Consider the following 16402-nt stretch of genomic DNA (forward strand, 5'->3'; position numbering starts at 1 on the left):
GTGAGTTTAGGTGCATCTAAAAGATGTCAGGCCCTCATGCCACCCTCATCTGCATGTTTCTGATAGTTTGGTCAGGAACTAGCCTGCTGGAGATTATTGTAATCATTGTATGTCCTCTACACCTTTGAGATAGGGACTGGGCTGGGAGGCTTGGAACACCTTACTATTTCATGTTTAGATGTGCCATCCTGCATGACCTTTGCACCCTGAATGGCATGCATGTATCATCACATGCTAACAGTAGTGACAAGAACATAATAAAAAGTAAAACTGGAGAAAAATCAGTCAGGAGAGATGAAGAGAGAACAATGGTCTGGGGCTGCTGTCAGCAAATCCACTTCCTTTTTTCTGGGGGTTGTCTTGCTCTTGCTTCTGCTGTTCCCATGTGGTCACTTTCATTTTTTACTAAAGCAGGTCAAATGGATTCACAGTGGTTTTTACGTCTTGCACAGTTTAATTAACTTTGTTATGCTGTGATGTTTTTATTATCTTAGATTTTGAGCAGCATATAATAACAAGTTTATCAGCTGCATTGAAAAATATGCCACAGTAGTTTGAATTTCATGAATTGTGATGTCCAGAAAAGACAACTATGCTGAAATACACAATATGTGACAGAACGCTTTTAAACACAGTGATCAACACTGCGGTCTTTAACAGTTAAAGTTTATATTGAATGAGGATCGGGTCCAGCAGTGCTTGACTTGCATTTTCCATTATCTTGATGGTTCTTCCTCTGAACGACCAATTGAAAAAGATTCTAATGTAACGGTCATATTTTCAAAATCTGTTAGATATACTTGTCTTGTAGGAAAAAGCCTCGTAAAGGTGAGTGCAGCTGACCTATCATCACTGCATTTCATGGACGTCTAGATCTCTGCTAATAATGTTCCATTTATTTCAGAAATGACACTCCCAATCTTTGCCCCTCTATTTAAACACTGGCAGCAAGGCCGCCTGTGATAAAAATGCTGAGTTCACCTGAATTTCCCTGAGGCCGTTAGGCAACGAGACAGATGCTGATTGGAAGGTGGGTGAAAAAGGAGGTGATGATTGTGAGGGGTGCCATCGTTAATCACAACACTGATTACTCACACGGTCCCACTTTACCACAGGACACGGCGAGTCATGTGTGTCTCCTGAAAGAGACTGTGTATCATAAAGCTGGATTCGACTAATAAAGTCCTACAAGCGTCACTTTTGGTTCATGTCCTTCCCCGGCACTCAGAGTTTATGCCTGCATGTACATCTAACCTATTAAAAAGCAGGATATAGCAAATGAGTAAATAGGAGGAGACTGTGTCAGCCAACCAGTCAGCTTTGAATCTTTAGCAAAACATTTAGTCAGCGTTTCTATGTCCAGATGAATCCACTGTTTGGGGTTTTTAGTAAGATGGCTTAACTGTTAATGCCAGTTGACAATGTGATGATTTTTTTTTTTTTTTGGGGTGGGGGGCTCATGGTTAATTATATTCATATACATAACAATTGTTCTGCTTTATTTGTAGGATATTTTAACCACAAGGAACTTGTTTCGTTTCAGACTGGGATCGTCATGTAGTCAGATATTTAAAGTTGAGCAGTAGAGCCAGAATGATTTTTGATTTTTTATTCTTTTCCTAAAATTAGGTATTTGCCAATCTGTCCAGCTGACACAGCTGATAAATACATTTAAAAACAAAAAAAAGTTGATTTAAAAAAACAAAACAAAACAAAAAAACCCCAGGAGTAACACTTTTCAGCCATGTTAAGGTTGTTTTGTTTTTTTGTTTTTTTGCCTGTCTCGTTTGGCTCTTTTGCCATCAGAATTATTGTCTAAAGGCGAAGAAAGATGCCCAACGGATTTAATTTACCAAATGGACCATCCCAGCCTTGCCATAATGGTCCATTTGATTCACCTTTTATTGTTTATTTTATTGTATTTTCACTTGCTAAATACGGGACAGACTTGACTGGGGAAAAGAAAGAGGGTAAGAAAAACAGTGGAGAAGAGGGACGGTGATAAACGGCAAAAAACAACAAAATAAGCAGACGAAAAATACAAATATCAATCACCTGGATCACCTGTTGAGAAAGAAAAAAGAGAAAACAAGCAGAAGAAAAAAAAAAAGAGCAACATAATAAACAACATCACCATGGTCTATGGGAATATGACAGTAAATACTAAATATTAAACATTATTGTGCAGCACGTAATATCGACAGCGCACAGTGTGCTTTGAGGTAGCAGCCAAAAAGGGTGTAGTTTGTGTGTGTGTGAGCACCCGTGTGTAAACCTGTGAGCATGAACGTGCTTGTATTAAAAGGTTCCTTCATGTAATGATCTGCTAGAGGGTGTGGGGGGGCCACAGCCCCGTCCTCCAGGGCATGAAGCAGGTATGGAGGAGATCATGTTAAGGTTGTTGACGTGGCTTAGTGTGTCCACCAGAGGACAGTCTGCAAATTCCCTGTTTGCAACACAGCTCCTACAACCAGTTGAGCCAAGCAAATTCGGAGAGAGCGTAAGTGAGTGCATAACTACAAATAACAAATATATTTGCAGTGACTAATATTTGAGCTATCATAGTGTAACCATTGTAATACCTCGTCCATCCATCTGCTTCCGCTTATCCTTTTCAGGGTCGCGGGGGGCGCTGGAGCCTATCCCAGCTGTCATAGGGCGAGAGGCGGGGTACACCCTGAACAGGTCACCAGTCTGTCGCAGGGCTGGTGACCATTCGCGCTTACATTCAATCCCGCATTCACACCTATGGGCAATTTGGATTAACCAATTAACCTATCCCCACTAACTGCATATCTTTGGACTGTGGGAGGAAGCCGGAGTACCCATGCAAACTCCACACAGAAAGTCCCCGGCCTGATGGTGTAATTGAACTCAGGACCTTCTTGCTGCGCGGCAACAGTGCTAACCATTGTATTAACATTAAGAGGCAACTAGGTTTGTTGCTTTCATTTACAAAAGCACCATTTTTGGTGGGCGAGTATTGAGTTACTTAATTCTGGTGGTATTTTTTACCAGCTATTAAATTGCTGGTATTGTGAAATCTCTGCTTAGTAGTTCAGCTAATATCCATCTGATATCACTTATGGTTGTTAATTACAGCAAGATAAATCATTCATTTCTTTGTTAATGCAGTAGTAGCCTTGTATCTGAGTCCTGCAGAATATGCAGTATTGGCTCTAATAACTGCAGGAGACAGTTGGTTCTGCTTTTTTTCTTCAGTATTATATGATAATTAGTTTTTCTTCAATAATATAAAATACAATTACTCACACATAAGTTGCATTTCACCTGACATTTATTACAGAACATGATATTAGACCCACCTCAAACATATTATTGTGGTAATGTGGCAACGCAGTGAAAACAGCGCGACAGTAACTTTGCACGGTAATAAGGTGCAACTTTCTTGTTTGGCTGGAAAAAAGCTCCTCATTCAGCACAAAACTGCAGAAAGAAGCAATTACCTACCAGCTGTTAAACACAGTCGAGCAAAAAAAGATTTTTCTCCAGATTCAAGTTATTATTTGTCTTTCATTTGCCAGGTGGTCAGAAAAAAGAGACTCCAAATGAATAACAGTGTAACTGTTAGGTGTGTAAATAAGCAGCTTGTTTGCAATAAAAGTTGATGATAAAAGTTGATGATAAAGTAAATCAGTGTTGTGTTCTCAACTTGTTTCTGTTGCCCCCAGGTGGCCCCAGAAGTCTGTTATTGTAGGTGTACCTAAATGAAGCCTCTGGTTAGATCAAAGTCCCCTTTATCTGCAGCAGGTGGGCAGAGGATAATTAATTAGTTTGAGAATTTTCTCAAAAAGTGCCTGGGTCCTTACTAACACGTTCCGAATCGAGAATCAGGCCTTTATTTAAAATAGACTGCAGTTGGAGACGAAAGAGCCCGAAGCACTGTGTGTTTGAACAAACTGTTCTTATTTATTTCATCAAAAAAATATGCAAGAAGGAAATCTGTGTGTTCTTTCTACCGTTTATGAATTCTTGCTATTTTTACTAAGATTTTTTCTCATCTGCTCACAATTGTTACGGCTATATTCATTTGTTTTTCCTGCCAAGTTGTTAGTCGGAAATGCAACATATCCATGTTTATTGGTTGTTGTTGTATTTTTAGCATAATCCAAATTTTCACTTAAATGAATTCTAGCAGCACAGTAGTGTAATCCTTTAGTACAAGCAAGTCCCTTTGACAGAAGTCCTCTTCCATGTGGTTCTATTGAACGGTTTTCTATGTAGCTATTTTAGAGCTGGACAGTTTGTGAATATGTCCATCATGAACCCAATAGCCCAAGCTGCTGCAAAGGCCGGTAATTTCCCTTCTCTAGGGGGAAATTGCAGGGCTTTTTATCCTGCTGACGTCGGAGAGTGACATGATTCCTTTGACGTCAGAGCTTAAGCTGTGGGCGTCATTTTTGTGTATTGTTTCAGTGAGTTCAAAGCGCAGCAGCCCCTCTGGTGGTGCCTAACAGCTGCTGATTGTGCAGCTGCTTCTGTGTCCATGCTGCTTCTCTCAGGTCATGGACATAAAATCATTCATTCATATCCTCATGCACAAAATAGTACCATAAACCCAGTGATCTCAGATTTTCTGTTATTTAAAAGTTTGAAAATCAGATAGGCCGTAGAGCAATTGTGATGCAATAGATGAACTATGTTTGCTATCTGATAAGAAAAATGATAACAGCAGCCTGAGATAAAGTCCACTGATATTTTGTATCATTGGGTAAACCTCTGCTGTGTATAGACATGATTTTATGTCAGTGACAGCAGAGAAATTGTTAGATCTCTCAGTGTAATGCAATATATGCTGACAGCACTACACACTAGAACTTACAGAATGAACATAAAGGTTAATCAAGACCTTTCGGAACAGCATAACTATAAAGGTTCATCACTGTGTGTTAGTTTCAGGGTACCCACTAATTTCGTCTGACCCCAAGTCGTGCTCATGCTAATTGTTGCCGTCCTGATTAAGTTAGTTATCTTTGAGCGTGTGTGCAAGTTACAGTAACTGATGCAGAAATATGTATTACTAATATTTAGCTGTGTGCTGGCAGTTATCAGAGGTGTACCAACTTAGCCTATAAAATAACCCATGCAGAGTATTGATGGGGGCTCAGGTTTCGCCCATTGGCTTTTTGGAGGGACCACCAGGAGCCAATTAACAGCAAGAAAGGGAAGTGAGAGTCCAGTAGTGAGGAAGCAGCACACATACATTAGGACCTTTTATAGAACATGTAAGTTGCCTAAACTAAATAATAAGAAAAAGAGAATGAAGAAATGTGAGAGATTTAGATAAAGATTTCGTCTGAATACGTCTGAAACAGAGTCCCCCTTTATAATTATGTTGTGTGTCATATAGTCGTAGTCATATAGTTGACAGATTGGAATTAGGCCTCACTTACAGGACCACATACAGAACATAATCATGCTAACAGATTAGACCAGGGCTGTTTTCACACCTGGTGTGTTTGGTCCGTTGGTGATCGCCAACCTCGATCCAGACCAACTATCAGGCTCACGTTGCAAGATTGAGCTAAAACGCTTCTGTGGTCTGTTTTGTATTGTATTCTGGGATGCGGCAAGGTACTATATATGTGCAAGAGTCTGTAAAATATAGTTACTACTACTAGTTAGCAATACATTTTATGATTTCAGTTCACATTTGAGGAAATTCACACATAGTTTGGTACCAATTCTTTTAACATTTTAGCTGCACTTCTTTCTTTTGGGTCTTAATTAAAGACTAGCCTCTAAACTGTCTCTGTACTAAGTGTTGCTCCTCATGGTTTTGGCTTCTGCTGAAATTGTAGACCTGCCATGCTGAGTGAATTGTCTGTCAAAAGTTTAAAAACACTAAACAGTTGTTTTGGTTTGCATCAGATCTAATTTAGGTCTTTCTGAGCTTTCTAAGCACTACCCCATGAAGGAACCTCAGGAGTGACGACGATATTTTATAATGATACCCAACAGTTGTAGAAATACTCGAACCACAAATGATGCAAATGCTCTGCCAACCTCAATTTAATGATTTCTTGTTTTTTTCTGACTGTGTTTTGCTGTGCTTTGTCAACAGATGGAATCAGTGTGACGGGCTTACCAATCTCCAGTCCCCTCCGCCAAGTCCTCAAACCCAGGGCTGAAACCAAGCCCGTCGGCAGCGAGTCCAGCAAGGCTGAGTACAGCCACATTAAGGTGACTAAATAAAAGCCTCTCTGAAGTGCGTGGGGAAGAAAGGAAACCTTTGCTCAGTTCAAAATGCAAACAGTCTGTTTGTGCTTTCTGGCTTGTTGTATGGTTTAGTGAAAATCCATTTTCATCCTTGTCCAATCTCACTGCACCTTTTCTCAAATGATAAGTATCTCTGGCTAGTTTCTTTACTTTCTTACTTTGCCTCTGTCTCTCTTCCTGTTCACACCAATAGCTCTGTATACTGTGTGTGCATGGTTTTGCACAATTTACTGTCAATTAGACTTTCTTGTAAATGTCTGTGGAAGCAGTGTGTTTATGTGGATGGTAATACATCTTGGCTCCTGATGCACTCTGCTCATTGAATCTGAGCTGTAGACACGAGGGGAACATCTTGGGTTTTTGTACAAAAATAGCAAGAGTGAACAGGAGAATAAATTAGACTAGGTAATAAAGAGTGGTGGAAAGGAGACCGGCAGAATGAGAATGCACAGGATCAGCAGGGGATGTAGTTTCACTGAGGACTTGTGGGTATCTGAAGGGTAGAAATGGGCGGTCTGACTGAGTCTAGTTGCTGAGGGTTCACCTGTAGCACAGCAGACACCTGCAAGTGTGGAGACTGCATTGTGTTGCCTTTGAAAGTCACAATGCCACAATACCTGTGAAAGCTTTGTCCTGTATGAATCATCCAGAGAGAAAACCTATTTTGTTTGATGTTCAGATGTGCTACCGAACACACCTTTTCCATTGAAAAGTTTGATAGGATGATGACTAATTGTTGGGAGGGGGAAAAAAAGAAAAACCTTTTTTCATAGTCTAAGCCTTGGTGAACTTAGAAGCTTCTGCAAGGACTTGTCTAGCACTTACATTATCTTATAAAGGGAAAAAATGACTGGGCCAAATGATCGTAGATGAACAAAAAGTGGATATTGTGCTTTATACTATATTTCTTTAACTTAATGTAAAGATTTGGTTATACTGTATAATGCAAAACTGCTTATTATATTTTTTTGTGTGTTTTGTGTGATTAATGGCCATCTAAACAGAAAAAACTTACAACAAAATGTAAACTATTTTTGATCTTTTTATTAAGTATATACAATTATTAATAGTTGAAGCTCATATCATACATGGCCAAGAATTTAAGAAAATGAGGTTGGTGTATGTATAAATAATTCCTGTTAACCAGCGTTCAGGCTTCAGCCTGCTCTAAACCCTTGGTTTCAATTTTTGGTGAGAGAAGAAATTCCTAATATATTCACCTCAGATGCAAAGCTTTAGCTATGAGCAAAGAGGCCCCACCCACCTGTTGTTCGAGCTGGCATGAAGGGAGGGGAAAGGAAAGTAAACAGCTTTTTTCAGACAGGGGATGAACTGAGGGACTGCACCAGTGCCCAGGATGAGATGCATGAGGATTATTTGGGATCATGCAGAGTAACTCCAGCAGAGACAAAGAACAAAAATATGGAGCTGGAATTTAAATGACAGGATATCTTTGTGTTTTGAGCCTTTTTGTTTATGGTTTGGATAATCTGCAGTGCAAGGTCAAAAGCAGCTGCAATATTAGTTTGTTCAGAGAGAACATCTTATCAAAATTCTATTTTAATTTTCTGTACTTCCTAGACAGAGTTTTATGTATTGTTACGTTCCCCTGGGGGGGTCTAGGCGGTGAGGGGGGAGTAACAAAAGTGACCGGGTCAGAAAAAGGAGTCAAGGAGGCGAAACAGTAAAATGAAATAGTTTTATTGAAGTAATTCAACTAAAAGAGACGGACAAGCCGCTATCACCATAAAAGTAACACAAACAAAACTCAGGCGTTGGTCAGTAATGCCAAAAAAGTCAAAAGGAAAACGCAGCTCACTAGCTGGAAACACCACAAAACACAGCTCACTAGCTGGAAACACCACAAAACACAGCTCACTAGCTGGAAACACCACAAAACACAGCTCACTAGCTGGAAACACCACAAACACTCAGCTCACTAGCTGGAAACACCACAAACACTCAGCTCACTAGCTGTACCCACACAAATGGCACTCTGGCCCAGAGCTCACCCTGCTCTGGGCTTAAATACCTTTAATTGCTGATGGGAGTCAGCTGTACAGGAGGGAAAGGTGGCACCTCAGGCAGGAGGTAGTGGGACACGCCCACACAGGCACCCTCATTAGAGAGAGAGGCCCTGCTAGGGCCGTAACACCCCCTCCCATAAATGCAAACCCATGGTTTGTCAAATTTACGATAACACAAAGTGAGTCCATAGCCGTTTCATGAAGAAATAGCAGGCTTTCCACCTACCAAACCCCATAGCACCGGTTAGGCATTGCCTGCGGAAACTGCCAATCCCATCTCAGTGGGTTCACCACATTACCAGAGAGTGGCCCCAGACCCTCGAAACAGTTTCCCATGGGATAGCCGGGGCTTCGAACCATCACGTGTGTGTAAAACTCTTTTTGGATTTGCTGGATAAGTTGTTAAATATCCATTGTTTAAGATGGGCTGGACATTTTAATCGGTGGTTAGGCTTATTAGAGGCAGAGTTTGATTCTGGGTTTAAAAGCAGAATATGGTGCACGAACCTCCATAAAAAGACAATTACAAAGAGACTCTGGTCGTGCTAGAGTTCTGCCTTTGAGCAGGTTGTAAGGACGTGAGCTTTTTCTTTTCTTTCTTGTAGATGTATTGTTGGACATGCAGTAGACACCAGAGTGATTCATTTCACTGTGTGCACAATAGACGCCTATGCCTGCATGCTATAGCAAATTTATTCTGGGTTTGCAGCTGTATGACTCATTGTTGTTATAGGGTGTATTGTTTTCAGCACTTTGACTCAAACCTACAGGACCCAGCACACTTTTAATGCATTTTGACGTACAAGGGAGGAACAGGTATGGCATTGTTCAACATCCCAGCAAATAAGTTGGGTTGAGTGGATTCTATCATTCTTGGATGACTGTACACCCAATATTAACTGTGATTTTTCTAACAAGCTGTGTGTTTGTATGTCTTGAAAGCTTTCAGTCAAAATCGGGTGTGGACCATGTATGGACTGCTTAAGAGGCACCGTTGCTGTAAAAGTGGACAATCCAGAGTCTGTTTCACGCATTTCCACCAAAATAAAACAATAAGAGTGCCAGCATCAGTCAACACCACAACAATCCGTCACCCAAAGTTGGACCCACCGACTTCTTTGGCTTTGGAAGGGGTTAGCACAAATACTTTCCCTAGGAAGTTACCCCAGCTTCTGCTACATGTTATATAATAATGAGCTCTGAAACATGCAGAAATGTGGGTGGGTTCCTTAATGGCAGAAACAGAATTTGCTCGTACCGACTCCACGTTGATCAAAACGAAGCAGCTGATTTGTTTTCAAGTGCACTCTGCTAAAGTTCATTGGCTTTAAAGCTTTAATGGCAAACCACAAGATTTTATGAGAGCAGCTTTGTTGTTTTAGTATTAGCAAACAAGCTAACATAGTAATAAATCTGTTTGATTGTAAGGAGCAGTCAAGCCCAGTTGGTTTATTTTGAGTAAAAAGGAAAAAGATTGCTTAAGCCATTAGATCAGTAGTGGTGACCATCAGGTAAATGTATTCCTTTAATATACAGATCTATATTGACATGTACGCTGTTTATGTTTTTATAGTCTCTTTCATATCACTGACCTCGTTATGACACCAGAGAGAGGGGACATAAAAGGTTCATGAGCTGCACGGCTTACTGTCAGTCAAAAGAATTTGATTTCACCCCTTGACACAGGATGATAGAGGACGCCATCCCTAAAACAGGCACTCTGTATGACGTCACCAATGTAAACGCTAAGTAGACTCAAATAAAAATCAAAGCAGAAACAGGAGGATATATGTGTAAAAGCACCCATAGAGGTCAAGTTTGGCGTGTAACATCTCAGACTTTCTTGACGGACATTGAAATTTAAACATGCTTTACGCAACTTTAATACCCCGTAGCATCAACACGGAACAGCAATTACATACATTACATAACATACATTACATAGGACAAAGGCTCACAGTACAAGACAGATTCCAGCATAAAGGTAGGAAACAAAGGATGATGTGGCTTCAGGAAGTAGAGTGAACAAGCAACCCAGCTAGCTGCTGCTGCATTGGGTTGGCAAGAAATTTGTTTGCGTGAGCAGATATGCTCATGTTTGTGAGACAAAACCCGGTTTTATCCAGCGAAGCCTCTACCAACTGGAATTTGATCAGCGTCGAGGGGACAAGAACAGCCAACATCAGAAGGACATTGAATTCATTATTGATTTTGGGGGTCACATCTGACCCTGAGCTGCTCTGTTTTGGCTAAAGTTATTTAACATTAGCTCACCTGCTAACCTGGATAAACTGTATAAGGTTGGTCTTTTTTCCAAATTCATTTAAAAACTTAAATTCCAAACTTGCCATAACCATATTCATAGTAACTAGCTTGGTAACGACGACCCATTTGAACCTCATTAAATTTTGCCCTTTTTTAGCCTTTGCATTGACAGCAGGCATTTACTGATTTTAACCATTATGCAGTTGCACAGATATTGCAGAGAGCCGAATTTGGCGCTGAGCACAATAATTGCTGTTATTAAATCCAATCTGTGGTTTTATGGGATTGTCCAATATTGATATTTTTGCGACATGGTTGTTTCTGGGAAGCAATTTATGCGTGAATGCCAGCAGCGCTTTCTTCCATATGTCTTCTCTCGTCCATTCGTCTTCTCTTTCTATATTGGTAAGACATAGTAGCAACCCACATGAATTCACAAACCCAGTGAAGAAGTGTTTACATCGTAGAAACTTTAAACATTGCTATTGTAACGAGATGGCTTTCTAACCATTTGATCATCCTTTATGAACTCTCTCCATGTTTTAGTGCCTTTTAGCATACAGCTGCTGTTATATGAATACTGTTAATTCGTCATTGTGTGTGCGTGTGATTGGATGAGAGAGAATTTGTATTAGCTGATAATAACGGTTTTTGGCCGGGGGATGGATGGACAGATGCACCGGAAATTGAAACCCTTCTAGCCAAACTGGCTTGGCACTACAGTACCCTGTTCTCTGTGTATCTCCGTCTTTGCTGGGCCAGTGAAGTGTGAATTTGTTTCTAACACCTATACCAAATTTGTCTACTATTAACTGACAGGCATATGCTTCTACACGCTTTCTTCAATAAATCATATTCCTTCATGTTTTGTAAATATGGTCAATGTGTTTATCTGGCACTGTTGTGTTTCTTGGCATGAATATTTGCAGACTATGAGTAAGTGCAATCAATCATGACTGATCTGTATTCAGCACAGGAGGAGTCCACATGTTTATCTCACTGACCTTCCATTGCTCAATCTTAACACCTGTTTTTCAATGCTTCTACCAAACTGCAAATGCCTGTGGGCTTGAAAATGTGTGTGTGCTGTCAGGGTGGAATGGATCCACAGTAGGTGAAGGAGACGTGGCTGCTGGGATGTGCCGTTTTTCCCGATTATCTTCAAATCTTCAGGCACTCATCTCCTGCGAGAGCGAGGGCATGTCCTTAACTGGGTTTCCTTGACACTGTCAATTACTTTACTCACCTCGTCACCATAGCTTTATGCTTCAGTCTGTCCTGAGTGGGAGTCCATCACCTCGTGAAGCTCAGTTCTATTTGATTGTGGTGCCAGAACCTTGGTCGTGGACACAAACATCTGATGTGCTTGTCTCTGTTGAAAACATGAAACTTACTTGGAGTGGGAGCAGCTGCAGAGTTTTTTGTGTGGATTCTAGTGTAGGGTGACTTGAGTAACAGTAATCCCACTTTTGTGATTGTGCATGACTCTCTATAACACCGGCTGGTGTGCAGTCCAGTTCATTCACTTAGCCCTCCTGTGAACCTTTCTTTGGCGCTCGCTCGATGTCATCAGGGGCATTTCGAGGGGAAGCTGTGCTACAGAAATAGGCTGGCCCCTCAGACACGTTCGACGATTATCTTCAAAACGCCAAATGTCCGGCATGCTGTGAGACTGCATCCAGTGCAATTTTGCTCTCCTGTTCATAATGCCACATTATTGGAGTATAGAGATTGAGGTTAGAGTGTAGATGTATGTGCTCCTCTGAGGGAAACATTCTAGGACAGAAAGCTTTTACCGGGCTTCCTTGTGCCAGAATCAGGGGTCTTAGAGTGCACAATTTTCTGTGCGACTTGCACCTCCTAACCCAGCCAAATATGAAATGAAATAGTCTCATTGCAGGTGGTTATTTGGAAGACATTTCTGCAGTAATGTCTCTGATAGGGGCTCCCAAAGTGGATTTGATGCTCAGAGCCTTTTCTATTCTCTGCTTATACTTTATGTATAATTGTGTCTGTTCAACAATTTCACTGTTGGTTTATAAAGTAAACCTCATTCCTGATCTGTAGCTTCCTGAGGTCTTCCTGAGTAGCTTCACAGTAATAATGTGAAGGCATCATTCTGATTATCAGTTGAATCAACACCTCTAAAACAGTTCAAACAAAATATTAAAACCTTAAAATACTAACATTTTGTTCCTTCTAAAGAATGACTTCGTTGTCCAGCTACAAGCAAGTCGTTTTCACCAGCTTTCAGTGGAATTGTCCACACATTCAGGACCCTCAGGTGGCTTCGGTGAATTAAGAGACTTCAGCAGAAATGATCCGAACCAAAGAAACTCGGTCTAGGCCTAAAACCCGCTCTATTTGTCAGATTTCTTTAGCTGTGCCTTAGTCTTCCACTGAGTGAAAATGATAGCAGCCTGTAGCCTATAGATTTGCACTTGTTATTATTCTTTCACAAAAACATTATCCATCTGTCAGGCTGGAATTGTTTGTGACTTCCTCAGCATGCTAATGCAATAGCCAGCATTCTGTCTGCACAGCTATCTGCTGTTTCTGTGTATTGAGTCTCTTTGGATCTGAAGTCTTTTCTTTCTGCTTTTTGATCATTTCAATTAAAAAAACTATTCATTATTGGTTAGTTTTAACTTCATCATGGTCTTCTCAGCTCAAATAGGACTAAAGTCCACAAAGACACTCAACAGCAGTTGTGTAAAAACACTACGGTGTCAAAGATTGTGGCTACATAATCACAGACAGTGACAGAAGAGTGCAAATGACAGCTTAAGTTTAGAAAAATCAGTTTAGCAGTTCAGACTAAAACAAACAAACAAGGGAAAATAAGTTAAATGGTCTGAAACATTGTTACAAACATTCACTCATGCTTATATTCACAACAATGGAAATTTTAGATTTTTGAATAGGATGTAAATGAAAACCAGACAACACATGACACACATTTCAAACACGTGCAAACATGGGTTCAAATGGGGTTCAGCTCATGTGAATATTTAGTTAAAATATCCTCAAACTAGTAATACTGTGTGAGGTTGTGGTTATAAACATAAATCTAGATGATTCTGTATCCGTTAATGTAGAAACACTCGTTAGTTCTTATGAGTTTAGGAGCTAAATTTTCGAAATCTCTTCAGGAAGCATCGACTCAGCAAACTTCAAAAACCTTTCCAGGATTTATTCTTTTTTTGTTACCTTTTGAACCTCATAACACACCATTACTATGTCATAACTTGAGCAAGGTTTTATTTATTTTCAGATTGTCGGTAAGTCCCAGACACACATATATTCCAAGACATTCATCTTAAACATCCTGGCAACAAGGAAAATTGAATCGTGCTTGAGAAAAGCTAATGTAAGCACTTTTGAAACCGTAGACGAGTGTGCCTATGGCTGTGTGCAGTGAGAAAGAGCTATGCCTTTGGAAAAGAAATGCTGTCCAACACACACACACAGTTGGGTGAGTGTTGGGGGTGGGCGGGCAGAGCTTCTTCAGGCCTAATCAAATCCAGTAGAGACAGTCAGAGTCGGCTTGCTGCCTGCCAACCAACCTGCCTGCTATTTTTAGAAGCCCAGCCCTGCCGATGGCAGTTCAGCTCTCTCCACATATACAGATCCCGGCTCGTGATAGAGATATTTATAACTGCCACAGTTGTCTGCCCAAGTGTGAAACTCCAGCTGAACAACTGAATGATTTTCTCCTCTGTGGCGCAGGATTAAAAATGTTCTTTCTTATCTCTCCCCTTTGGCTTATCCACAACCAACTTTATGTTCAGTTGTATAGCGCTTTGGGTTGAGATTTTTGAAGACTGTGTGAATTTAGCTATAGGATGCTGTGCCTATGGAAGAAATTAAGCATTTAAAGCTGATTGCAGGTTTGTGTCAGGCCATTTTCCGCCAGATGTGGCATTTTCTCACTCTTTTTTTGTGTGCTTTGTTTTAGCAATGGGTGTCTAGAATGACAACTGATGCATTAATGCGTGTCACCACAACCTGTGCTTACCTTAGAACTCCGTCCCATCATGCTAAACTAAGCTCCTTGCATATAGCTTCTTTTTTTTCCTGCTGTTTTTAGTTATGTGACAACCCCAAGATTTATAGACTCTGAAACTGGTCATGACGCTGGGAATCAAATCTGAAATGACTGTTAAATGTTTCCAAAGACTTCTGAAAAATATGCGTTTGTTGTTTCAACCCACTGTTAGTTGCATAAGCTATGTAGTTAGACAAAATGCTATTTGCACTGACAATCTAAAAGACTGAACTCTCTCGTGTCTGATTTGATCATTCCATATCACACCATAAAATTTTTCGAAATCCACTGCGAGACAAAGTAGAAGCCTTCACTTTGTTAGAATTTAGGTTGTGTTTTTCAGTTAACATGACATTAACAGTTGGGCGCCTTCCATTTATTTAGTTAAAATGTTGGATAGTAGTTAAGTCAGATGAACTGATATGGCAACTGTTCAAGACTAGACACCGTCTGTGAGCAACTGCTAGCAATGCAGAGACTATAGCATTGTGACAGTGGAAATTAGTTATTAGATTAGCATAATGTTTTTTTCCCAATCTAACCACTTATTGTTAGTTATTATTGCTGCCATAGACGTCATACTACAATGACCCTGAAGTTATAGATGAATCCACGTCAGATAGCATGCAAATTTATCTAAATGGCACTCACCAGTGTATTGAAAATGAATGAATGGGATGTTTAGTGTTGGCCAAGCAATGGCATCTCACCAAGAAATCTAAAAGTGCAGCACAAAGTGAACATTATTATCTCATCTTTACCTGAAGGAGCTTTTTCAAGATGAGCACAATTCATACAATTCAGCACAGTTAATAACACGTTTTCTTTCCGGGCTATCCATTACTACCGGTCTTTATCCAAAACGCTAGTTATTGACGTCTATAGAAAATTGCACGTCTTAGCAGAGAATGTGAGTTGACGCTGCAGTGTCACTCCCATGAGAAGAGTAATGTTAGTCGTTCCAAATATTGACTTTAAGCTCATTAGAATTGTACAGATGCTGCTTTTTTTGCTTCATATACTGTATGTCTGTGTGTGTTTGCACGATTCAATAAATCACTGCACCTATTTCCCCACCTTTTTGTTTTGTTTTTTTCCAAGGTGTGGCTCGAGGCTTTTTGCCCAGTACAGTAACTAATGCTTATTACAAAAGCTGAAAAATGAAGTACTGTGTTTTTCACTTCCAGGGCTCCACACTGGTGTAATAACAGAAAGCTTTGATATCAAAGCTCACTTTGGTTGTAAACAAGTCGATAGCGTTTTATTCACAGAGACACAGGATAAAAGCAATAATTCAGTCAACCTATGATTAGGCTTCCTGTGTACCCAGACATCTTGGCTTTGGCCTCTGTATCATGGTGGATAGTATCAGTCTCTGAAGGCTGAACTGAACTTTACTGCGACAAAGAGAAAAGATTTTGTAGACTTTTGTGAGCATGCTGTTGATGTCCATGATCATCATCTGTGTTTATGCAAAATGTTCAAAGTGAACAGTTCTCAGGTGTTGGTTAGATTTCTAACTGTGGTGTTCTTGAGAGTTGAGGGAATGTAAAATAATGGAGACTAACCAAAAGGCATAATCATCATGAACGGTAAGTAGACAGAAAACCCGCTCACTGCGCAGTGTCATTGGATTTGTTCCTACAAGCCATTTATTTCCCTGTGCTTCATTTACCTGTTGGCACTACACAGTCGTCACTGATTGTGGTTTGAAATCCTGCCTGTGAACCACAGCTGTGCCCATAGCACCTTTACTTTCCCTACTTTATCAGCATATGGCTGCCTGTTGTCTCCGGGCTGCAGCAGGTACATCGCTCGTGCC

At 40.4% G+C, this 16402-nt stretch overlaps 1 protein-coding gene across 2 annotated transcripts in view; it reads left to right on the plus strand.

Moving 5' to 3' along the window:
• trappc9 (trafficking protein particle complex subunit 9) overlaps window positions 1-16402 on the plus strand; it is a 236757-nt gene that overhangs the window by 84899 nt on the left and 135456 nt on the right. For both annotated transcript variants that reach the window (XM_085346339.1, XM_085346340.1), the window contains one exon: window positions 6086-6204. In XM_085346339.1, the coding sequence (XP_085202465.1) occupies window positions 6086-6204 (119 nt within the window). The remainder of the gene's footprint in view (window positions 1-6085; window positions 6205-16402) is intronic.

This window comes from Diplotaxodon limnothrissa, linkage group LG22, assembly GCF_057381915.1.
Source record: "Diplotaxodon limnothrissa isolate DT_005_m linkage group LG22, D_limnothrissa_male_GT1.1, whole genome shotgun sequence".
Taxonomy (NCBI): domain Eukaryota; kingdom Metazoa; phylum Chordata; class Actinopteri; order Cichliformes; family Cichlidae; genus Diplotaxodon; species Diplotaxodon limnothrissa.